The sequence below is a fragment of the Amyelois transitella genome, chromosome 4 (genome assembly GCF_032362555.1).
Source record: "Amyelois transitella isolate CPQ chromosome 4, ilAmyTran1.1, whole genome shotgun sequence".
NCBI classification, from domain to species: Eukaryota; Metazoa; Arthropoda; class Insecta; order Lepidoptera; family Pyralidae; genus Amyelois; species Amyelois transitella.
Window position 1 is genome coordinate 1,794,043 of NC_083507.1, and position 27,309 is coordinate 1,821,351.

Below are 27,309 nucleotides of genomic sequence, written 5' to 3' on the forward strand. Positions count from 1 at the left end.
CGGATGTTAAAAGAAAATCAGTTAGCACTTTAATTTTAAGACAATTGATTGTCAATAGTCTTATCCTCTATTTTTCTTTAACTCTGAAGTTACCTAAAAACATAGAAAAAAGATAAAATATACGCCTTGCTTGTCAACGACCGTGAAGTCTGCTCAGTTTGGTTGGCTGCCCTGAAGAAATCAATGAATGTTGGAAATAGGGAAACACATTCAAGTATCAAAATAATGTAGGCGTTGTAATATATAGCTATTTCATTCGCACATTAACTTCATACAAAATAAATGTAAATATCTATGAAGTTTGTATGTAACAAACGTTCAATTAATTCAATCTGTAATTATTTCTTGATACTAGTTACTTCATAGCAGTTGCGTGCGGCATAAAGTTTAATACCTATTTTATCTATCGTTCCTCCAGTTAATAATTCTGGTAAGTTTATTGATATATCTGCGTTTGTGTTCGTGAATAATGGATATCTATAGCTACTTTATACTATTAAATTCATTCTGTTTTTTGTCAGCTGACGCCATAATTTATTATGCTCCAAAATGAAATTGTTGCAGTTTTAATATTTTGTCATAATTTAAGGCGATTGCTTCTATTTGGTAGGTTAACAGATGACATTTCACCTACCCACATGGTTTTGACTTTTGACTTACGCGAAGCGAAGTTTTAACTTCCAATGTTTATAATATTTTTATTTTGATTTGGAATAGTTTTCGTGTCAACATTGTCGCGAGTGAAAAGCTACTAATTCTAGGTAGGTACCTTATAATAGTCACAACTAAATTAAATAATAATAACCTAGGAAATAATGCGCGACCAACATACGCTTTGTGCGCGACTTTCTCCCTTGCTTGCTTGCTAGCCTGCCGAAGAACCGACAAATTAAACAAACAATCTCTTTGTGAATTTTATTAGGTACGTATTCTAATATTACATTATTCTATTATGATGAATTAACTCTGTTTTTGTACGATTTTTTGTCTTTCTGTTTTGTTCACCTGTTTTCATTTATAGGTGGTTTAATATTATACCTATTGAAGTGAAACTTTGCTGTAGAGTGACAGAAAGCAAAAAAAAAAAAGATGCGTTGGAAATGAGACCCAATTCACTTTTGCACTGACTTCAATCCAATCCAATTCAAGGTGGAAAGAGGGTCAATTCGTTTTAATAAGGAGTATGTTCAATGCAAAGTGAATGACAAGAAATGGCATGATCAAAAGTTGTCATGTGAAAGAAGTTAGAGACAAATAGAAAAGGGAATAGGATGATAGATTCGTCTTTAGAGGCATTCCTCAACTAGTTATACCTAGTTGTACACAGGTTGAAAAAAAGAAAGTGAAAATAAATTTAAAAGAGAAGCAAGTTCATAAGTTAATTTAATGGGTTTAAAATAGACTTTTAAAACTTAATTACTGGTTTCGGTTTCATATCCAAGTTTAAGATACACAAAAGTCTTTTATTCCACTCGCCCATCATGGGTCTGCTGGAAGAAATTTCTCTAGAAATAAGTACTGAATTTCTCTTTACTTTAAGTTTTTTTCTTATTTTCCTTGATGTACATAAATATATAAAATAAATAAGTCTCACCAATGTCACTGTCAACAAAAATAAAAAAAAAAATACAATAGGCTATTTGACTGTTATAAAAATATACATTTCTTTTATGTCATTGGTCTTAATATTATTGTTTTGGAGCGATTTGTAATAACGCGAGATAAAAATATTGCATTATTTTAACAAAATCCGTCTCAGAAAATCAGGCTTTTTTATGCAGCTGTCACGTGACTAAAAACGAACGTGATTGGCTATTTCTATTATGACGTCAATTATCCATAAACAGACTGTGGATCGTACTGTTCCTTAGTGTTAGCTATTATTTTTCATGATTTTATAAGTGTTTGATCGCTCAGGATTACTCAGATAACATAGGTATTTAATCATGGAAACCAATTTCACGAAAGCTGACAGTCGAAACCTACCAAAAGACTTTTGGTAGGTCCACTTTTGGCAAAAGTGGACCCAATAATGGTTGGCGTCTTCTTTAAAGACAATCCAGATTTCTATGCTGCCGAACTAAGGAATGTGAAAACATCAATGCAAGTATATCTTGGTAACCACTGATCTTAGATCATGATCTGAAACCACTTCTTGCGAATATTCAAATCCATCGGCATAGAAAAAAACGATTTCGTAGGAGATTTTATTGTTGTATTTGTGTATTTAGGGACTGCACAACATTTATAGGAACTCATTTTAATAATTTTCACACATATGACGTGGCACGAGTTAAATAAAACAAGAGAAAATCAAAACTTTTCGAAACACCAACAAGCTTTGTATGATATTTACACGAAAGTTACGTATGGCCGCCATATTGCTAAAAGTCGCGTTTTGGCGGCATATTTGAATATTGCATTTTCTTTTTCGATTTTTTAATAAAATAGCTGTAATAAAGGCAGAAAAGTATTTATGTAGGGCTCCTTATAAACAAATAAATAGCCTAAGATAGTTTTTAGAACTTTGTCAAATAGCCTATTACATTTAAAACTTGCTTGATGGCAAATCTTCAGTGTTAATCCCAGTTACATCCACATCTTTCTGGAGAACAGCTTGGGGTGTTCCTTATGACTATGATCCTGGATAAGACAAGTCGGATTTATGCATTCAATAACTCAAAATATTAATAATCTATATCTATAAGCAACTCGGGTAATTATTTTATAGCTAAGAGCAACTTCTATCAGACCTCTGCAACCTTTACAAAGGAACAACCCGTATTGGATCATGGTAAAAGCTGCAGTAGATAAATGTGGTGATTCTCTTAGTCGCCTTTTACAATGTCTATAGAAAAAGGTGAACAGGTCCTATTTACATAGTATTCTCCTCGAACAAATCTTTAAAAAATGTAGCACATAGGTATTTACCACTCCAAGATTACATGATTTAGTACTCAGATTATTTGCATATATGTACGAGTATATTTGCAGCATACATATAATCCACAGCGACTCCAATTAGATGCACAAACATCTTAGAATGGGCTGAGCTCTTGGAAATCAGTTCAGCTTTTGATCTCATCTTGTAGTTGCTCTTTTTGCATCCAGACATGATCTGCAATGTATAATGGAATGTATTCTTTAGTACATGGCGCTAATTCGCGCGGGCGAAGCGTAGGGTAAAAGCTAGTAAATAAATTAATCAAAAGTATTCTCTGAAAGAGCAAAAACATTTCCAAGGGTATTTTAAAGGAACTGTATTCAGTTTTGTATATTAGTTCCACAATTGTGTATGTATATGCAATCATACTATATGGATGTTTGTTACTCTTTTAAGCAAAAACTACTGAACCGATTACGATGAAATTTGGTATGTAGCTAGCTGAAGACCCAGAATAACATATAGGCTTATCCCGGAGTTCCCGCGGGATTGATGGGTTTCCATGCGGACGAAGTCGCGGGCGGCCTCTAGTCCATATTTTTGTATATTGATTGATTGATTTAGATAAGTGACAGTTGTTGTGTGATTGGCAGTTGTGACGTGTGCCGTAGAGATGTGGCCACAAAGTTGTCATTGTTGTTTATTTTCCATCAGCTTTCCTAATCGCGAACCGGTTACATCTTCAGCTCTCTGTAGAGGATACCGGGTGTGCCTTCGATTGATCCTGGTTTATGTAAGTCAGGATTTTATGCGAAGACCAGAGGTCAGACTCAGCATCCTTTGCGGGGTAACTCAAATTTATTTTCTAATCAAAATCTGTCAGGACCAAAGCTAATGATGAAAACTTAAGGGAAGAAAATGTTTGTATGAAATATTTTTCTTTTAAAAAAACCAAGACGCTTTCTTTATTTTGTTATTATCGCTTAATGGTTTTCAGCCGTTTGTCCCAGGGGAATCAGTTTAGTCGTGTGGTTTAGAGAACTTAAAGAACACGAAAAGATGCAACTATCCTTAGAACCGTTTATAAAGTGCGCGATGACACAAAAATAACTTTTGAATTTATTATTATGTTAACTGAGACTTGAATATCGATTCTAAAACTCAATTGAGAATAATAGTTCAACATAATAAATATCTAATAATAACTGTATCAGGCAATCTGCTTCGATTATTACAGCTTGAATAAGCAACCGATAATAACTAATAATACAGACTTATCAATATTTGTGTTTGGAGCGCGTTGACGGTGGAAATGTACTCAAATGTCAGCTGTTATCTGACCCCCCTCGGCTCGGATGACGACATGCCACCAACGAATTTCAATTGTCTCCACAGAAATAATAATATTTACATGTAAGCACCGTGTGGTACATAATCCAGGGTCATGTCAAAAGCCTGCTTAAGCTCTTCTTCAGCGAGGCAAGAATGTACACGGGATTAACGCCACACAAATTTCTCCGATGTCTGTCTAAGTACGGTTTTCCCTTTGGATACTATATTCACAAAAAAGATCGAATACTTTGTTGGCATTTCAGTCTTACGAAGTCATCAAGGAGGTCAAACTGCATTCGTTTCTAATATGAATGACCGCATCTGGTTATTGACGGTGGAAATGTACTCAAATGTCAGCTGTTATCTGACCCCCCTCGGCTCGGATGACGACATGCCACCAACGAATTTCAATTGTCTCCACAGAAATAATAATATTTACATGTAAGCACCGTGTGGTACATAATCCAGGGTCATGTCAAAAGCCTGCTTAAGCTCTTCTTCAGCGAGGCAAGAATGTACACGGGATTAACGCCACACAAATTTCTCCGATGTCTGTCTAAGTACGGTTTTCCCTTTGGATACTATATTCACAAAAAAGATCGAATACTTTGTTGGCATTTCAGTCTTACGAAGTCATCAAGGAGGTCAAACTGCATTCGTTTCTAATATGAATGACCGCATCTGGTTATAGACGGTCGGCCCGGTCTATGACGTCTTGTTTGTTGTTATTAATATGTACCAATATTATTTTTCTCATACTCCTAGTACGTCATTAGTAATTTAAAAACAATTGGAATAATAGCAATATTATCATCCCGAGGCCCATCTGACATTATAGATGAGAAAGTAAGTTTGTTTGTTTGTTTTTCTTCAAGCGTTATCGAAGAACGAACGTTAACGAAGAAGATTCTTTTTGTGGTAATAAATTCGCTCGTGTAGAAGGCGCCCATTTTGCAAAGCAGGAAATAGGCGAAGCTGCGGATAAAACATAGATCTTATTGTGCAGAAACAACAATGTTTATTGGTGTACTGTAAATAGAGAGTATTTACTGTAGAGCGCGTACTTGTTCAGAATATAAGATGTGAGACAAAAAATAGTGTAAATATTCGAGAAATATGTGAAACAATACTGCTATTGAGAATTTCTTTATCTTCAAATATAATAAAATAAAGGCTTGCCTGCAGTGTTATCGTATTCTAAGCTAGGGCCACAGTAGTTATTGGAAAATTAAGAATACTTTGAATACTAAGAAAGTGCAAAGAATAATGTTACGCGAAAGTTTCTGACGAATAAAGGTTTATACGTGTATTTCTGAAACCGTTAATATACAAAGTAAAATATACTTACACGCATCAGCTTTAAGCTGCTAGTGTAATAATAAATAAATAAATAAAGTACATATGCGATTTTTTTATGCTTATATCATTTGCGTCTTAAGAGTACCTTTAAACAAGGCTTCTTAAAAACTTAGTTCGCGCGCTCTATATTAGTTAGTGAAGTATCTACTCTTTACATATAACAAATTACTTACAGGGTTTGTTTTGTTTTATTCCTTTATCAGTCAGCTGGGTAATTAAATAATTGCTTTAGTTTATAATGATATCTCGATGGAAGATTCGGTTAGTTTACTTTCGTGACTAGCAGGGTGAGCGAAGGATATGCTAGTCTGGTATCCGGAAATAGTGTAGACTTATTTAAAGTGGATACTTAAATTTTATATTTATTAATATAATGTTTTAAGTAAAAATTAATTCATTAATTTAGTATCTGTCGGTGATAAAAGTTTTTAAGTGAATTTTGATTCTATCCTAAGGAATTTGGGTATATTGACGGACAGTACAGTGTACAGGTAGGTACAAATTAAATTTTCAATCGCATTTATCGTTCTCAAAATATAAGTTTGTGGGTTGTGTCTACTTACTTTTTATATGACACTAGGCGCCAATGGGGTTAAGTGTTTAGGTACTAATTAGTATCTTAAGTAGTTTTTAGCTTTTGGAAAATACTAATATATAAGTTACAACTTAAATTCAATTTATTAAATTTAAAAATGGTGAGAAACGTGCCTGCGAAGGCCTATTTTCTGAATAAAATATTGATTTTGGTTTTGACGCCAGGAGGAACACCATATTAACACTTGGTTGGTTTTACAAACACACGTCTTAAACTTGCTTTAGATTTAGATCAATCTGTCTTATCCTGTACAATATTATGACGGCCTCTGTGGCGCAGCGGTAAGTGCGCTTGTCTGTGACACCGGAGGTCCCGGGTTCGAATCCCGGCCAGGGCATGATGAGAAACGCACTTTCTCTGATTGGTCTGGGTCTTGGATGTTTATCTATATAAGTATTTATTATAATATGATAGGAAAAGGAAAAGAGTTCATTGACGTTTAAAGATTTAGTTGCATTTGTTTGTAAACATGGAAGAAATTTTTCCATTAGTGATATTGTGTGTTTAATATATAATGCTGTTTGTTTTGTTATCGAAGTACTATATCACTTAGTTAAGTTATTTAATTTTTACTTTATTTGTGTGCATAAAACACAAGGAAACCTCTTATAACTCAGGTGAAGTGAATTCAAAATCTGATTTTGCTGCCCTAAATTGGCATAGGTTTCATAAAGGCAATATTAAATAAAACACTATGTGTTAGCAAAAAACATATTCGATCTCTTATGCGTAAGTGTACCCTACAATCACCTGTGTGGCAAGATAAAAAATAAGAAACAAATATGTACTGACATATATTAAGTTAAGATTTTATTCTGAAATTTAATTTCCACGATATTAAGGAAATTCAAAGAAAACGACAACACTGACTTACTTCCCGGAATGTTTCCAACGCAGTGGGTTTGTCCACTTTTTAGGGAAAGAAAATCCAACATTGGCATTTTTAGGTCCATTATAACATAACACACTTTATCTTAAATACTTCAACTCATCAAACACAGTAACGTTCTCAAATTTATACTAATTACTTAAGATGCTTCTTTTTCAATTTGCACCTCCTCACGATTTTGAGTAAGTAGCTCTTAAATATTGAAACGTAGGTAACGTTTAGTTAAAATATTATTGTATTATTGTTTAACAGGTTGCAAGTCCATCGCCTAAAAGAGGAATCCCCAAGTATATAAGCCTATACCTTAGTCGCATATTAAGACATCTATGGGAAAGAGATGGAGTGGTCCTATTATTTTTTCACACGGCAGTAGAGATAGCCATGATATACCCTTGCGGTATGTCTTTAAAATTAAAATTTTTTATTTCTCCAGATCAAATATGGACGGCTCACCTGGACCAGTCAGTACGTCACAGAACAACGACACAACGGAGAGGCTCAAATGTGAGAACTTGGACAGCTGCAGATGCGACCAGGAGAGGACTCATGAAGTGAAGATCAAAAGCAAAAGATTCGGCAGGGGCGCGGTGGAATCAGGTATTTGTTCATTCTTCTATACGTATGTAGAGACGTGAGTATGTATATGTATGTATGTATATACATACTCACGTCTCACGTCACGTCACCTTGCCGGGTAGACAGAGCCAACAAACAGTCTTGAACAGACTGTTAGGCCACCTTCAGCTGTTGGGCTTAATTATAGAATTGAGAAATTATTTAGGATTATGTACTTAGAATTCTTCTATACAATCTATCTTTACCAACCTACATACATACATATGGTCACGTCCCTTGCGGGGTAGACAAAGCCAAAAGTCTTGAAAAGACTAAATGGCCACGTTCACCTATTTGGCTTATTTATTTAGCTAGCCCATCGCCTAAAAAAGAACCTTTTACGTTTTTTGTTTTGCATGTTTTACACTTATGGTCCAATAGTCTATTTATCTTGTATTATATTAGAAATGGGAAAGACTTCAAGGTTACACAGCGCACAAATTTTGATGAAATTACGAATGCATATAGTTGATTAGGTGCCAGAGGTTAACTAAGAATTATTTTTTTCTGTAAAATCCTCTCTTTAGGTTAAAGCTGTTGATATATAGTAATGGTAGTAGTCATTATCATCATTCCGGCACTGTTCTATTTTTAAAGTGACAGTTTATATTTCTTATAATATGCAAGGTTCATTTAAAATGTCATGACCATATCGCTGATGGCTCCCAATATTGTGATATCACAATGTTTTATTAGGGTTCTGTGTCTTGGGACATACAGATAAAAGTAGCCTCAAGATAAGTTCGATACTTTATTATGGGATAAAAAAAATCCCACTTTTTTTTAACTTATGAACTTGGCTTTAACTAATCACTTGATGTGATTATGCCAGCCTCGTAGTAAACTTTTGAGTGAAACTTCAAGAGCAAACAGTTCCATTTTGCAACATCGCAGCTCTCTGGAACAAATAAATTAATTTTTGGTAACAAGACAACGTAACGTAACTCAACTACCTACTTTATGTAATGTTAAGTCTATCATTTCTGAAAGCGATACTGTGAAGACATGTACATACATGTTTATTAGAATAAAAGCAGAGAATATGTTCTATTAAAAAAGTTGCTGTTAGTGTTGATAAACTCGTCGAAGTTCGATAGTAATGTATTTATTTGCACAGAAATTTACACTGTTACAGGAAATAGTGCAAAGTTATAAAAAAAAATACATCACATGTATAATTATCATAATAAATATATGCCTATCAATAGTATGGCCTTTTTTAATTTAAACTCTTGATTGGCCTATCGATACTATCGAATTACGATGACGACAAAGTACCTATAAATATAATAAACACTTTCGTTTTTTTCTAAAACTATTAATAAGTCTATAGAAACGCTTTCTTTATGTTTTTGGTTGTCGAGCGGCAACATTTGCTGTGCGGAACCATTTAGCGCGAGACCGACACGCGCTTAGCCATTTTTTTCGCTCAAATATTTATTGTGCGCCAATATATGTAGGTCACGCGAAACGGCCTTTAATCTTTGCTAGTAAACGTAATACTTATCATATTTAACTCTTGTTACTAACATCAATATTTTATTACTTAAGATATTTTTGTCAACACACATTAATTAAAAACACGTGTGTTTTTCAACATAAAGATTCTATAATACATACAAATATTTTTGTGCCTCTTTCTCGGCGGGGTAGACAGAAAGAGATAATAAATCCAACTCACCCTAATATTAGCTCCTTCTATTATTATTTTGGCGTGCCGTGTGGTTCCCGGCAGTAATTTAAAAAAGACTAGGACCACTTCATCTCTTTCCCATGGATGCCGTCAAAGGCGACTAAGCTGATAAGCTTATATAGCTTCTTTTGGCGATGGGCTAGCAACTTGTCACTATTTGAATCTCAATTCCATCATAAAGCCAAACAGCTGAACGTGGCCTGTCAGTCTCTAGGACTGTTGGCCCTGTCTATAAACGTGAGTATATGTATGTATATTATTCATTTATTTACAGGTTTAACACACGAATGCGGAGTATTCGGAGCTATAGCCACGGGAGACTGGCCTACTCAGGTGGATGTTGCCCAAGTCATATGTCTGGGGTTGGTGGCGCTACAGCACAGGTATGGTATAATAACCTTGGTCGGTCTCGTTTAGTGTTAGCGCACGATTGGGAAACTATACCTACAATACAATAACTCTTCATTGCACCGCAATACATACATACATAAAATCATGCCTCTTTCCCTGAGGGGAAAGCAGAGACTACATCTTTTCACTAGCCACAATCTCTACATACTTCCTTCGCTTCATCCACTTTTATAACTCTCTTCATGCAAGCTCGGCCGTTTTGGGTTTTCTTGACCTGACCCTTTACCAGGACGTCCTTAATTTGATCAAGATACGTTTGTCGTGGCCGCAATAAATTACAGCAAATCCACAATCATGTATTAATAACATAGCAGCAAAAGGCGACCTTATCATTAAAAGCGATCTCTTCCAGGTAACCAGTAAATTGTGTATTTGTTTGTGTAAGTTAGCGTCAAAGTGTTAGTTATTCTATCGATAGCGTTTCGATAGATTAAAGAAAGTTTGGGGATATATAATACTCGTAGTTTATTTTTAAACACCAACCAAATGTAATAAATAGGGAGTGTTTTTTAACAATTTTTATTTGATGGAAATCGATCTTAGATGTCTGCTGGCATAAAATGTCGGGTTACGTAATTATTCCACTTTTAAAAGTACCTGGGCGACCGAGCGGACCACCCTAATAATGCGGGGATAGTCATTTTGTTTGACAATATGGAAAATTAAGATTTTTCCAAGATATGGGACCCGGTTAGATGGATATTGTAAAAGCAGTTTTTGAAACTGAACGTTTCAATATATACACAGAGTAAATATTACTGTTACTTAAAATATAAATATAGGTTAAAAGGGTTTGATGATAAATCCAAAATGGCCGCCATGGTTTTGTGTAAGAGATTTTAAATATTTTTAATTTAATTAACTATTTCACAGGGGACAGGAGTCAGCGGGTATAGTGACATCAGAGGGCAAAAGCGCGCGCACCTTCAACACTCACAAGGGAATGGGCCTCATAAACAATATATTCAACGATGAAGCCATGAAGAAACTCAAAGGAAACCTAGGCATTGGACACACCAGGTTAGTTATTGAAAGAAACTAACCAAGATCGTAAAACTAAATATTCAAATCTCAAGACGCAGCTGTTTGGGCTGTGCATTAATATCTAAGTCAGTCATTGCCCCTTCTTTTATATTTAGGAGATAGAAGAATAGTATACACATACACTCACAAACATACCTCCCCTCCTTATACATACATACATACATACATAAAATCACGCCTCTTTTCCGGAGGGGTAGGCAGAGACTACCTCTTTCCACTTGCCACGATCTCTGCATACTTCTTTCGCTTCGTCCACATTCATAACTCTCTTATACATTGAAGAAATTATACAATTTAATTAATTTTACATACATACATTATAAAAACTTCTATACTTTGACACATCAAATAGTTTCAAAGACTTTAAGGCCACGTTCAGCTTTTTGGTTTGATGCTACTCGTAGAATTGAGATTCAAATAGTGACAGGTTGCTAGCCCATCGCCTAAAAGGGAAATCCCAAGTCTATAAGCCTGTCCCTTAGTCGCCTTTTACGACATCCATCCAAGAAAGTGATGGAGTAGTGCTATTCTTTTTTTTCTAATACTTCCGGGAACCACACGGCACTTTTAAATTTTAATGTTAAGTAACAAAGTTCACACGCCACCAAGCCAATCACAGCGCGTATGCTAAATCACGTTATTGTAGATTTCATGGATTGGAGCATAATAAAACCTCTAAACTTGACAGCCTTACGGAAGAACTTCCCTTTGTTTCCGGTCGAGCCCGAATCATCGCTCCCACTAAATCACAGAATTACTCATGTAATTAACATACAAAATTGCTGAGAAATACTAGTTGTTCATATCTGTTATCTGTCCTTGGTCCCGATAACGCGAAACGCAGGATTCGAAGTCGCGTGACTGACGCAACATGATCTTAGGTCACTCCCGCTAAAGTTGTTATCAGTGTTATCTGTCTTGGAAAACATTGGCGCGAATAACGTGTGTTATGTAATAGGGAGGCATGTGTTTTTTTTTTGTGGTTATTTTAAACTATTCTTACTATAAGTAATTCTTACGCCTTACGTTCTAAGTTACATCCTCACCTTCTGGAGAGGAGCCCGGGGTACGCCTTTTGAGCTAATGGTCAAGATACCTTTGGCTCTAATCCTGTATTGGTTAAGTTAGGTTTTGACACGAAACGTCTGACTTCCGAAGCCTTTGCTGGTGAACCTTAACCCTATTGGATCATCACAGCTCATTATATTCCCTTAGCCGCCTTTTACACATCCATGTTAAAGGGTGGTAGTATTCTAAAGATTTCACCCTATATGTTGGCCAAATAAAAAAATTATACAAAAAAAAAAACTCCGTCAAAAAGTTCCGGATATTAATACATCTAAAGAAATATGTTTCATATAGTATCTGTGTATTACAAGTTTCGTTTACTTACAATTTCCAATTTTTAGATTCCTTATATGAACCATAAGGTTTTTATTTATTACAATAAACTTATTTATTAAAATTTCTTATATAACAATGTTGTAATATTCATATATAATATAAAAAATGAAAACATTATAGAAAATAATTGAGTTACTCCTGCAGAGAAAAGAAACTTTCTGACGACGTGTGCCGTGTCTAGAAGTACTGCCTTCTGCATGACCCTTGATTCAGCCATTCAGCCATTTATTTATTATTATATGGACGCCTAAATACTTTTTCGCTACTTTTCCCTTATATTGTTCACTGTTTTATTTTTTATATTGATTTAATTGAGATACTATTTTTAATTATCTTTAAAACAGGTATTCAACATCGGCGGCGTCGGAGGAAGTGAACTGTCAGCCGTTCGTGGTGCACACGGCGCACGGCGCGCTCGCCGTGGCGCACAACGGCGAGCTCGTCAACTGCAGCAGCCTGAGAAAAATGGTGAGAAACACACGACAAATAGCAATTTATTAATTAACACGTACATAATTTAGCTATAATTTTGCATCAGTCACGTGTGGTTGGTGAGAAACAGCGGATAAGAAACAAATTCAGACCTAATGGCGCACAACGGTGAGCTCGTCAACTGCAGCAGCCTGAGAAAAATGGCGAGAAACACACGACCAATAACAATATATTAATTAACACGTACATAATTTAGCTATAATTTTGCATCAGTCACATGTGGTTGGTGAGAAACAAGTGATAGGAAACTAATTCAGACCTAATGGCGCACAACGGCGAGTTTGTCAACTGCAGCAGACGGAGAAAAATCGCGAGAAACACACGACAAAAAGCAATATATCAATAAACACACAAATTATAAAGCTACTTGTCACTATTCGAATCTCAATTCTATCTTAAAGCCAAATAGCTGAACGTGGCCTATCAGTCCGCTCAGGACTGTTGGCTCTGTCTACCCCGCAAGGGATATAGACGTGATTATATGTATGTATGTATTATAAAGCTTTACTTTGAATCAGTCACCTATGGTTGGTGAGAAATAACGCATAAGAAACAAATTCAAATATGGAAGTCGACATGTCAACATGATTAAAGGCCATCATTAACCCTCAATGATTGATTAATTGATCTTGATTGCAGGTGTTAGGTCGCGGTGTGGGTTTGTCCACGCATTCAGATTCAGAGCTGATCACTCAGGCGCTGTGTCTGAATCCGCCGGAGAGCGAAACTAACGGCCCTGATTGGCCTGCTAGGATCAACAATCTTATGAGGTGAGAATAAATTGATTCATATCATACATACACTAGCTGTCCCGGCAAACGTTGTCTTGCATTGTGTGGGTATGAAAAATAGATGTTGGCCGATTCGCAAACCTACTCAATATGCTCACAAAATTTCATGAGAATAGGTCAAGCCGTTTCGGAGGAGTATGGGAACGAACATTGTGACATGAGAATTTTATATATAAGACATACATTACAGTCATGTCTGTATCCTTTGCGGAGTAGACAGAGCCAACAGTCTTGAAAAGACTGAAACGCCACATTCAGCTGTATGGCTTAATGATGGAATTGAGATTCAAATAGTGACAAGTTGCTAGCCCATCTCCTACAAGAGAAATCCCAAGTTGTTAAGCCTATCATCTCTTACTCGCCCTCTACTACATCCATGGGAAAGACATAGAGTGATCCTATTCTTCTTTCTACTGGTGCCGAGAACCACAAGTCAATTGTACGTGTACAATATTAAAAACAGGTAAAGCTTGTAACTTTCATTGTTTGTAAGTACTGAACTGACATGAAAAATTGGATGTTAAATACTATGAAGGAACCAGGTGGGAAGTCATGGGTTAAAATTGGTTTGTCTATTTTCCACCAGGCTGGCCCCCCTGAGTTATTCGTTGGTGATAATGTTGAAGGACAAAATCTACGCGGTACGGGATCCCTATGGCAACCGGCCGCTCTGCCTCGGCAAAATTCTGCCACTAGGATCTTCCTGTAAGTCGGCTTAATATTACATACATACATACCATGACAACAACAAGAGACGAGACAGAGCCAACAGTCTTGAGACTGACAGGCCACATTGAGCTATTCGGCTCAATGATAGAATTGAGATTCAAATAGTGACAGGTTGCTGGCCCATCGCCTAAAAGAAGAATCCCAAGTTAATCTCTATTAGTTAATAAGCCAATCTCTTAGTCTACTTTTACGACATCTATGGGAAAGAGATGGAGTAGTTCTATTCTTTTTTCTATTGCTGCCGGGAACCACACGGCACGGTGTTAATATTATTCTTTAATAAAAACAAAAAAAAAATGCACATGTTGACATTTTGGTAATTTTAAATATACAGGTGCGCTAATTATAGGGAACATTCTTAACATATAGAAATATAAAAATATAGAGGGGACATTATTTTTATTTCTGACTAATGACAATCATCTATATATTTTATATATTTTTTTTTTTTTACTTTCGGATAGGTAAGGGTTTTTATTACTTATTGCATTTTGATATAAAATGTCTTAGTAATAACGACGATTTTTCTATCTCATCATGATCTAACATCACCTACTCACGCATGTTAAGGGACACTTGTTCATTAAAAGAAAATAATAATTTTGCTTTTTCCTAAGGTCTTAACAAGGTCAGGTGAGAAATAAAGAAAATATATATAAATTAGAGTACGAACGAATAGTCTAAGTCTAATTAAGTAACTAAGTCGAATTATGGTAATTCCATTTCCCGCGAGATTATCAGGAAATCCTCTGTAAGTGTACCCCTAGACCATATAAAGAAACTACACGCCAAATTTCAAGTCTCTTCACTTAGCGGTATGGACTGTGTCTTGTCCGTCAGTCAATGTCTTATATCATATACTACCTGTGCCCGCGACTTCGTCCGCGTGGATTAGTTATTATGAGCATCATTGAAGCCCTCAAGGATGAAAAGTTTTCCCCGTTTTATTTCACATTTTCCATTATTTATATTGATTATTGTATTGTATATATTATTTATATTGATTTATTTATTCTCATGTGACTCCCATCTCACGACTGCACTTTTTTCAGATGTCTACAAACAACATTCGGCACAGCATGCAGCGGGTAACGCATGAATTTCATTTTACTAACATTTAACATTTAAATTACATTAAATTTAACATAATATTTTTTTTGCTTTTTATAAACAGATTTTTTTCACACACCGTTTTGCACATTGATATTGATTAGTAATAAAGTAGTAGATGCTGTATGATCTAATGATTTTAACACCGAACGCATTTGATGTGTAATTTTTTTACCATTTATCACGAAATATATATATATACTACTATCATTACAAAATCGGATTCTTTCATAGAATTCATAAACATACGTCAATCCATACAAGTAATTTCTGACTTCAAAATGGATCTCACATCCAAATTCTAATCCTAATTTTCAAATTACGATTCAAAATTTTTATTCATTATTACATATCATTTCAACATCATTTAATAACTGTCATATCATTTGGTTTCACAACATTGGTTTACATCAAATAAATTACTTTCGAATCAAGTTTACTGCCGCTTCTAAAGTGCTGAAGAAGCCGTAACAAACTGCACTGCAGCATTTTTTCAATTGTTTTTGTTTGTGTTTGAAGGACTGGGTAATATGGGCCTAATGTTACATCGGAGTATCATTTCCAATAAAAAAATCGCGAACTAATAAATAAACTAAAAATTATCTCAATTCACATATTTAACAAGAGTACACTCGCAGCTCCTTCATGATAATTTCCACTAATAATTTACGATTTTTTTAGATGATGTCTAGTAAAGTCAAACGTATTTATTCGAGAACACCATCAAAAATAAAACACTAAAGCATTAAAAATATACAACATATTAATTATCTCATTCATTCATTCGTTCATTCATATCATCACGGCTAGATACCTTGCGAAACTTTTTACAGCATGCTTGGAGAATGAAACTGAATGGGTTTCTTATAATAAAATATATAGCACAAAGCGTAAAATAAATTTACTTTTCCATACTGATATCGATAACCAAATTTGTATGGGAATGTATTTTTTTTTCGTAATCAATTGTGATGTTTCCCGATTACTTACATATATCATAATTTCGAATTACATTGCGTGTTTATGCTGCAGTTTTGATGAACGGCTGCGCGAAGAACGGCATTGAAGAGAAAGCCGAAGGGTGGGTCGTGTCTTCAGAGTCATGTGGATTCTTGTCTATCGGTGAGTTATTTTATTTTTGTTACCGCTTCTTCTGCACTGACGCCTTGGTAGCGGGAGCAAACTTAGTTTTAAGTAATTTATTTGACGTCAACCATAGTTGTGAAATCAGAAGATTTGACAATTATAAAGCGATGTGAAGTATCCTATAATAATGAATGAAAATTTTGAATTTATTTTAAATTATATTGTAAATTAAATTTTAGTTTGTAATCTTTTTTTTTTTTTTTTTATAAATAGAATTAGCTTTAGTTTTAATTTGAGTTCATTTTAATTAAGTTTTCTTACATCCTGCAATAGTATTGGCAACAAATTTCAAATCAAACAAATCACATTTTAAGTATATATATTATTATGCTATTGCAATTAGGATGGTTTACAAATCTTTTTTACAAAACTAAAAATCTATTGCTTGTCCAGGTGTCCATTAATGTTAAATATTCTTGGTAACATTAAAGAATGCAGTTTGTTACCGCTTCTTCTGCACTGACGCCTTGGAAGCGGCAGTAAACTTAGTTTTTAAGTAATATATTTGACGTCAACCAAGTTGTTAAACCATACGACAATTATTAAGCGATATAATAATATCCTATAATAATGAATAAAAAAAAAAAAAAAAAAAAAAAAAAAAAAAAAAAAAAATAGGACCACTTCATATCTTTCCAATGGGTGTCGTAAAACGCGACTAAGGGAAAGGCTAGTTAACTTGCGATTCTTCTATTAGGCGACGGGCTCGCAACCTGTCACTATTTGAATCTTAATTCCATCATTGACCCTATACAGCTGAACGTGGCCTTTCAGTCTTTTCAGAGACTGTTGGCTCTGTCCACCCCGCAAGGGATATTGACGTGACTATATGTATGTGGGATTACTCAGTTGGATGTAGTAAAACAAATATTTTCTTTCGATTTCATCTTTCAAACTTCAATGTCTAATCTTTTTTCTCTTTGACATTTTACATCAATTTACTCTTCTAAAATAAAAGCTGCCAGTGCTAACTAAAAATAACGAAACAACTTAAATAAAAAACGTTCACAACCCACATGTATGTATGTATGTATGTATAAAATCAATTGTTCATCCAGGCGCCCGCTACGTCCGCGAAGTTTTGCCCGGGGAAATAGTGGAGATGTCCCGCCACGGAATCAGAACAATCACTGTGGTGGACAGACCCGCGGACAAACAGCAGGCCTTCTGCATATTCGAGTATGTCTACTTCGCCAGAGCGGATAGCATGTTTGAAGGTCAGTGTGTGTCTATGAAATGTTATGCTTTTTTTTTTTTAAATAGTCCACTCGTGACTTTGCTGGCCTGTAGGTACTTTGGCCCGAAAAATAATTCTTATAGCGAGCGAGTTTTGTATTTCTTTTTATAAGTTACCGAAGTAGAGTTGTTATCCCGTAGTTGGCTTTTACTTCTCAATCTCGCCCCGCTATATTGGCAAAGTCTCATAAACTTGGGATCTCACCTGTAAGCGATGGGCTATCAACCTGTCACAACACGAATCTCAATCCCATCACAAAGCCATACCAGCTGAACGTGGCCTGTCAGTCTTTTCAATACTGTTGGCCTCCGTCTACCCCGCAAGACACATAGACGTGACAGTATGTGTTATGATTAAATAAAATATTTCTGTTTGATGAACGTACAAATGCTTTATTTTCTTAACTTTTAAAAACTCACAAGACAAGTAGAGTTAAGAGCGACAACATTGACAAATAAAAACAGTACTGCCAACTATGTAATTATATTGTATCTCAACACCCCCTCTCAATATAATTACAATTATTAAGATTATTACTCAACATACAACTATGAAATTTGATTTTACAAAAAAAAAACTATCTCTATGTACTAACAGTATGTATGTACGTACGTTTATGTCAGGTCAAATGGTGTACTCCGCGCGCATGCAGTGCGGCCGCATGCTGGCGCGCGAGTCGCCCGTGGACGCCGACATCGTGTCGTCCGTGCCCGAGTCGGGCACCGCCGCCGCGCACGGCTACGCCAGGCAGGTGCGTGCTCGACAACTTGTCTATACTAGTCAGTACTAGTCTATACTAGTCAGTACTAGTCTATACTAGTCTATACTGGTCTATGCTAGTCTATGCTAGTCTATGCTAGTCTATGCTAGTCTATACTGGTCTATGCTAGTCTATGCTAGTCTATGCTAGTCTATGCTAGTCTATACTAGTCTATACTAGTATTATAAAGCTGAACAGTTTGTTTGTTAAGAAATAATGGAAATGTGAAAAAAACGGTGGAAATTTTTCGTCCTTGAGGGCTTCAGTGACTATTCCGTAGTAAGTCGCGGGCACAGCTATACTAATATTATAAAGCTGAAGAGTTTGTTTGTTTGTTTAAACGCGCTTATCTCAGGTACTACTGGTTCGAATTGAAAAATTATTTTTGCGTTAAATAGACCATTTATCAAAGAAGGCTTTAGGCTATATTGCATCACGCTGCAACTATGAGGAGCGAAAAAATAATGGAAAATGTGAAAAAAAAAACGGGGACAATTATTCACCCTTGAGGGCTTCAATGATGCCCAAAATAATTATTCCACGCGGACTGAGTCGCGGGCACAGCTAGTATATTGTTAACTACCTTTTGCCCGCAGCTTCGCTCGTGTGGATTCGGCGCCATCGACAAAGCGGCGAATTTAAATTTAACTGCCTTGTAACTGATAAATTAATATCGTCAACAAGAAAGTAACGAATGAAACGCTACTTACATCAAACTATATGATTCTAGTTGGTATGCGAAAGTGAGTTTATTTGTTTGGAATCAATCTTCTTAAAATATCACGTATATATAACTTAGAGTCTGGAGCCTTCTCCTTTAACGGGTTATAAGGTACCTAATATATCGGTAAAAACTAAAGTTCCCATCGTATCTATTTATAAAAAAACTATTGTTTTGTAGGAAGTACTAAATTCGTAGCTTTTTGTAACTAAGGTGGCGTTTAAATCGTTGTTTTTGATGATATCTTCTTCTTTCTTATGTTAGATGGCGGTATAATAATAATTTAAATTCGTTGCTTTTTGTAGATAGCGCCAAATTCACGCGGGCTAATCTTGTAAACATTGTCAGTGATATGATTCGCCCAGGACAAATGGCTGCTCGCGGCTCTTAATATCAAATGTTGAGCTGCGTCGAGTAGAATAGAATAGATTTATTTTCAAAATTGGATACCGGGTATCACTTACTAGCTGTGCCCGCGACTTCGTCCGCGTGGAATAGTTATTTTGGGCATCATATTTATTTTTGCAAACATCCTCCTCGGCTTTATCAATTATAGCTGCTAATTGTTATGCGAGTTGGCGACGACTTGGCCCACATCATTACCCGCGACCGAACGGAGACCGTATATATGCATTTAGGGTGAGAGGTTGTGCGTTTGTGTGTTTGTTTGTGCAAACCAATATCTTCTAAGATGTTCATTGAAATTAAGTGATATCAAAGACAGTTGTGTTTACAATTAAATACTCATAAGCAACAACAATCTTAAAAGATAGAGACATAATCAGCTTAAAAGTAGGTAAGAGGTAAAAACAGACAAACATACAAAGGAAGTATTATAAGTAGAATGATACCTATCTATATGTAGGAAGTAGGATAGAGCAGAGCGATCGAAAGATTGCGTCTACATGAAAAGCCGAAAGTAATAAACATATTTATTTGGATAAGGTTTAATACTGAATTAAAGAAAATTGGTTTCAAAATAACTTATGTTTATAATGAAAAAAAATCTTAAAAAATGAACATAAAAGTGGTTATTGTAAGTAAACCTTAAGAGATAGATATATGCTCTCGCGGACTTTTTTGTGGCAAAAAATTAGTACTTCACATCTTTAGTACATTGTTTTACTATATCTTTGTTGGTTTGCGCAGCGTTCGCGTGGAAAGCTCGCAGATGGCCGACTCATTCAACTTTCACCTGCATTGTTGACGTTTCCCGTAGGAAATCCGGGATAAAATGTAGCCTATAGCCTTCCTCGATAAATAGACTATCTAACAGTGAAAGAATTATTCAAATCGGTTCAGTAGTTTCTGAGATTAGCGCGTTTAAACAAACAAACAAACAAAACAAACTCTTCAGCTTTATACTATTAGTATAGATTGACGTCACATCAAGTCAATCTAATTATAACTACTACCGCTTCCAAAGCGCATGTGTAAAAAATGTCGAGTAAATTAAAATAAATATAAATATATATAGCCTCGAAGTAAGTTGAAAACTTGTGTAACGAGATACTAACTCAACGATACTATATTTTATAACAAATACTTATATAGATAAACATCCAAGACCCAGGCCAATCAGAGAAAGTTCATTTCTCATCATGCCCTGGCCGGGATTCGAGCCCGGGACCTCCGGTGACACAGACAAGCGCACCACCGCTGCACCACAGAGGCCGTAAATTAAAAAAATAATCATAGCTATTTCTCCACAGTCCGGCATCCCATTCATGGAGGTTCTATGTAAGAATCGCTACGTCGGCCGCACATTCATCCAGCCTTCAACTAGACTCCGACAGCTGGGTGTCGCGAAGAAATTCGGCGCTTTGTCCGAAAACGTCCGGGGGAAGAGGATAGTTCTCATTGACGACAGCATCGTGAGGGGGAACACGATCGGACCAATCATAAAGCTGCTGAGGGACGCCGGCGCCAATGAGGTGAGACTGTTTTGAATTTGGAAATGTCAAATGTATTTTACAAGTTTTTAAACTGGAAAAGTAACTAACTATGTTTGTATGTTTGAGTGTTTACTTGGAACTCAATTTTGTTGACGTACATACATATAATCATGTATTTATCTCTTACGGAGTAGACAGGGCCGACAGTCTCGTAAGGCCACGTTCAGCTGTATGGCTTGATGATCGAGTTGATAATCAAATAGTGACAGGTCGCCAGTCCATAGCCCATAAGGATCCCAAGTTTACTGGCCTAACCCTGAGTCACCTTTTACAACATCCATGGGTAAGATATGCAGTGATCCTATTCAGTGCCGGGCACACGTACGCACACTACACGAAAAGATTGTTGATGTCATTCTAAAAACAACATGGTTGAACATCCAAGATGACGAAATGGTAATTCATAAATAAAATCACGCCTCTTTCCCGGAGGGGTAGGCAGAGACTGCCTCATTCCACTTGCCACGATCTCTGCATACTTCCTTCGCTTCATCCACATTCATAACTCTCTTCATGCAAGCTCGGCGGTTTCGGGTACTTTTGACCTGACCCTTTACAAGGACGTCCTTAATTTGATCAAGATATGTTCGTCTAGGTCTTCCCACTCCGACCTTTCCCTCCACACTCTCCATGTATATCTGCTTAGTCAACCTGTTTTCATTCATCCTCTCCACATGACAGAACCATCTCAACATACTCTTTTCTATTCCTGTAACTACATCTTCTTTCACATTACAACATTCCCTTATCACGCTATACTCACTCTTTCCAAGGACGTCCTTAATTTGATCAAGATACGTTCGTCTAGGTAAATGGTAATAATTGGGTCTTTTTCTTTAATTTGTTCTGTACATATTTTATTTATTTATTCTATTCAACGTGAGAATTAACGTTATTTTATATATTTTATATAAAATTTTTAATTAACTGAATCTCCATTCGCCATGCAAACGTGTTAACCTATTCGGTTCTTTAACGCAGGTCCACATCAGAATAGCGTCTCCGCCGCTCAAATATCCGTGCTATATGGGCATCAACATTCCCACGCGGGAAGAACTCATCGCCAACAAGATGGACTCGTTCAAGCTCGCCGAGCATGTTGGTGAGTGGACCATTAATTGTTTGGCTAGATTAAGTTCAGAAATGACAGTGTTGGCGTTAGATTCCATTAATAATACTGGCTATTTATATGAATTTGTATTAAAAAAAATGTAATTAAAATTCTGGATGAGCTGAAAAGGAAGAAGAAGTATAAGAAGACAAATATACCAATATCTTTTTTTTTTTATTTGAAAGTAAATTAATTAATAAAAAATTGTGAAATGTTTTATGAATCTCTTATATTTTGTAAATAAAGGAGATTTTGTATTAGGTCTTAAGTTAAATTTTATAATTTTTACGTAATATATTTTAATTAAATAATTACGAAATATAATATAAATTTTTAAATCCAGGGGAGATTTCAACATGACCTACTTTAAGCATTTTGAATTAGGCATGAAAATCAAAAGATAGACGCTCAAATGCTCTTTTGTATTTAATTTTCTTCGTACATTTTACCTTATTTAGAAAACCATTTGTTTATATTCCAGGCGCTGACAGCCTCGAATACCTCAGCGTGGAAGGTCTGGTGAGCGCCATCCACTACAACATGAAGATAACGCCGAGCGAGGGGCTCGGGGGGCACTGCACCGCCTGCCTCACCGGGGAATACCCGGGGGGAGTCCCCGAGGATATCGACTGGTGATTCACATCATATGTAGCCGGGGTCGAGTTCTTTGTCCGTACCGTACCTCTGTACGCTGAGCGGGCCTGTGATTCGTATCAAAACTGTCGGCTCTGTCTACACTGCTAGGGGTATAGACGTGATTATATGTGTATGTAACTCCGTATCGTATTTGCGCGATCAAAGAAAGTTACTTTATAATGGAGATAGGTACGCTCTTATTAATCACGAGTCTGTTATGAAGATAATGGGTTTTTTTTTAAAACGAGTCAGAGTTTTGCGACGCTTACACGAAACAGAGGTTACGGTACGGAAAAAGAAACATGTTCAGACTCAGCTGTATTTAAGACCACATAGGCTGGTGATCGAATAATGGACATTAATCGATGTTATCTTCTGAAAATAGTTTGTAGCTTAAGCTTTTATTTTATCATTTTCCAAAATATTTAATGTTTGTACGGGTCTGAACTCTCCTATGTTAATAGGACGTGTACATGTATGTATATAACATTGGTTTTGCTATGTCAAATGTTTATACATTACACCTAAGACCATCTTGAGGCTGAATGTTATAGATTATATAATAACATTTTTGTAAAAAAAATCACCCCGGACCCAAGGAAATGAATTTATTGAGCTATAATATTTATTTTATAATGTTTCATTTTTTATATTTACAAATTAATCAACACATAGACTGAATAAATAAAGTACACACAGACAATCTAAGTACAACACTTTAGTTATTATATTTTATTCATTGTTCGTGCTGTTTGGTAATTGGCATTTTAAAATTCATTTAAGTTTAGAAGTTAATCACTGCGGGCGGTAACGTGAATAAAAAGAAAACTTTTCGTTTGTTTAAAATTTTACTTTGAGATTGTACCTATATTGATGCATTTCTAATTATGTCCTAATACTTTTATTAAAGGACAAAATAAGTAGCAGTGATCTTTAAGTGAAAAATTTTCTCTTACAATAATAATAAAAATTATTTTAATATTATATCTTAGATTAGAAAAAAACTATTGAAAAAAAGATATGTACCTTTAATTTTTTTTATACAATCAACATATGTCTTCCTTAAAACATTCCTCAATTTGTAAAATGTGTTTTTAAACTATATATTTTTGTAATGTAAGTAAAATACCCAAGTGCCTTTTTATATTTTAAAATTTCCTACGTCCTTGTTTCTCAATCCTAATTTTATATTTATAGTCACAATAAAAACTTTTTTTATAATGTGCACGAGCTAAAGCCTTATCTTAAAAAGTGGTGGAAATTAAATGTTCGTTTTTTTTTCATTTAATACCTATTGCGAATGCCCTTCAAAGGATTGAGAAACAATGAAGTAGAAGAGTCGTGCTGGTTTCGACTTCCGTATATGGAGTACAAAAGTCTATACATATTTAAACATTACCAAAAATTATGTATTGATGGACCTTTGCACTTAACCTACCTACGGTGATTCAATTTTAGTGTTAAGATTTTTTTTAAGAGTAAGCATATTATATTGTTGTAAATTGGGCTAAGATTTAACTCATTTTTAATTAATTTTATCATTCCTTTTAATTGTACAAGTGTTTCAACATTATAGGGTAAACCGTATAGCTATTGCCCACTTAAGGACTTCGAACACTTTGGCTTCAAATAATAAAAAAAGTATTACAAGTTTCAACCATTTATAATTTTTTTCTTATGTCTAAATAAGATCTCCATCAAAGTGTTAACGATTTTTAGTCAAAACTTACATGGCTTAGAAAATAATTAAACAAATTTAAAATTATCCAAAAATGTACAGTTATTGCCCATTGCTTACACTAATTGCCCACATCACAGCACAGTAATTGCCCAGTACCCTTAATTGATAAATTAGACTTTGAACTTTTGTTACTCCTTCTGATGTTCTTCAAAAATGCCTTCCACCAACCATCACCTAGCCTATTTTAAAAAAACGAATTTGGGCGCGGGTTTTCTTCCAAAAACTTTTGCACGGAGTCTAAAATGTCTTCTTTATTTTGAGGAAATCCTTTTCTAGCCGATATTATTATCCAATCCTCCAAACTACTTTCTTCAGATACAGTTAATATAGGTGACTAGCTGTGCCCGCAACTTCGTCCGCGTGGAATAATTATTTTGGGCATTATTGAAGCCCTCAAGGATGGATAATATCCCCGATTTTTTTCACATTTTCTTTTATTTCTTTGCTTCTTATAGTTTCAGCGTGATGTTATATAGCCTAAAACGTTCCTCGATAAATGGTCTATTCAGCGCAAAAAGAATTTTTCAATTCAAACCAGTAGTTCCTAAGATTAGCGCGTTCAAACAAACAAACAAACTCTTCAGCTTTATTATATTATAGTATAGATGGTCCTAAACTGGTTTTATGTCCCGGATTTTTAATATAGAAGCGGAGACTGAACACAGTATTTTTCAGCAATTTGCCTTGTAGAAAAATTGTTAGAAGTATCTTGAACAGCCTCGATAGCTTTCTGTAAATATTCTTTGCTATATTGCACTTGTGGTGTCTTTGGCATAGTGTGAATAAAATAATAACAGCCAATAAGATGTTGTGCATAGCGATTGGATACCCGCGATTATGTGAACAATATTTGCTACATTGTCAATATTATTGCGTGTGTGTGGCAAAAATACAGCGTGACATTTAAAACAACTGCATCCTTTTAAACATAGACTATACCCATGCTTCTGAGCCGTTTGAGCCTTTTTTTATTTAAATTAAATGTCATCATTTTCACATTTAAAAAACCCTCAAAAACTACGTCACACGTTTTATTAAAGACCAACACTACAAAAAGAAATTAAAACTAAACAATAATAAGTAAATAAATGTCTGAAAAATAAATTATTTTTCTAGTATCAAGATCAAGTAAAGTACAGAGTTGTCGAGATCGCTCAGCTGAATGAATTGTGTTGTTGACCTCTGAATCTTACGCGTCGCTTTTCCGCCGGCCGGGATGATATGACGTATTTAGGATCGAGGATTTTTTTCGTACTTTCTGAAATATGAACCGATATTTTTCTTTTAACGTTTTTAAATACTTAACAGTTAAATTTATACAGTTGAATTAAAAGTCACCCTGTATAGACAATATTAACATAGTGCAAAAAAAATTATGAAAATATTATTGTCACAATATTATTGCGCGTGCGCAAGCCATTAAGCTAATAAATGTGACGGCAACATTACTGACTTAATCAAAAAGTTGTCGATAATGATTGCCCTGGGCAATAACTATACATATAAACCATGGCAATCACTAAAATTATGGTGGGCAATAACTAAAAATATGCCGAAATACGTACAGCGATTGCCCACCATTAAAAAACCGTTCAATCTAATCTGATTGCAAATATTTTCATTAAAAACATAACATAACACTTATGCTTTTGTCATAACCATACACCAATAATGAAATATCAAATAAAATGCAAAAAAAAATTAACCTCTAAGCAAGTAATTCCTTAAAAAAATTGCTAAAAAGCTTACCTGTTTGAGTAACACGTTCACCCGTCTTGACAAAATATACCATTAATGTTTTTTTTTCTTCAGTGTTAACACTTATCAATTTTAAAATCTACTATAAATTGACCATAGAGTAACCTAGTAAATTATATACGAAACAAGTGAGAACACAACCTTTGATTCAGATTTTTTTTCTAAAAACGGGCAATCACTGCCTGTGGGCAATCACTCTCTGGTTTACCCTAGTTGTTATAATTTACAATAAAAAAATGCGTTTTCTCGAAAACCAAAATTTTCTCGAATATTTTGCCATCTACGTATATTGTAGAACACTTACACTAATTGTAATAATATCACTCGAATGATTGTGGATGTGCTTCAAATATCGATCTGTTTAATTAAGATATATTATGATCTGTGGATCCATGACTTCGATTTTAATAATAATTGTTGCATTGAGCTGAACTATATTTTTGTACTCGGCATATGCCAATTACTTCGTAATAAAATTGTTAATTTATAAATCTGTGTCTTACTTTTTAGTTTTATAATATTAGCCTTTTAACCGTCACACTTAATATTATTTGTCGTGCCCCCAGCGCCAGGCACATTAAAACGACAAATAAATACCTACAACGACTAGAGATGTTCAGTAGTACCTACCTATAGGTATCGATATTTCATTCGAAAGGGACATGCGTCTCTTTCGAACACTTACTATTTTAGGTAAATATCGTAACAGATAGATAGATAGCGTTACTTTGTAATTTTATTTCCAATATTGGTAGGTACCTTGTTAACACAATGAAACAAAAGCATATAAAAAAAATATTGTTTTGAAAAGAATTACGTATAAACTCATTTATTTCTACAGTAACAATTGCGCTATTTGTTTTATAATAAATAAGTAAATATAAACGGTAGTTGTT

General features: G+C 35.0%; 1 protein-coding gene across 5 annotated transcripts; it reads left to right on the forward strand.

Annotated features, from left to right (window-relative positions):
• The first annotated feature begins 293 nt into the window (after positions 1-293).
• On the forward strand, positions 294-27,240 carry LOC106130961 (amidophosphoribosyltransferase). Of its 5 annotated transcripts, none has more exons than XM_060954260.1 (14): positions 294-430; positions 7,493-7,656; positions 9,642-9,750; positions 10,652-10,798; positions 12,571-12,694; positions 13,358-13,488; positions 14,096-14,214; positions 15,291-15,326; positions 16,381-16,470; positions 17,553-17,711; positions 18,355-18,482; positions 20,925-21,146; positions 22,149-22,269; positions 22,760-27,240. In XM_060954260.1, exons 2-14 carry the CDS (start codon positions 7,500-7,502, stop codon positions 22,912-22,914), a joined length of 1,698 nt encoding a protein of 565 aa, XP_060810243.1. In that variant the 5' UTR covers positions 294-430; positions 7,493-7,499; the 3' UTR covers positions 22,915-27,240. The 5 variants fall into 5 exon arrangements, with proteins under 5 accessions (XP_060810243.1, XP_060810244.1, XP_060810245.1 ...); XM_060954261.1 differs by lacking the exon at positions 294-430 and adding an exon at positions 624-761; XM_060954262.1 differs by lacking the exon at positions 294-430 and adding an exon at positions 798-922.
• The last annotated feature ends 69 nt before the right edge of the window (positions 27,241-27,309 follow it).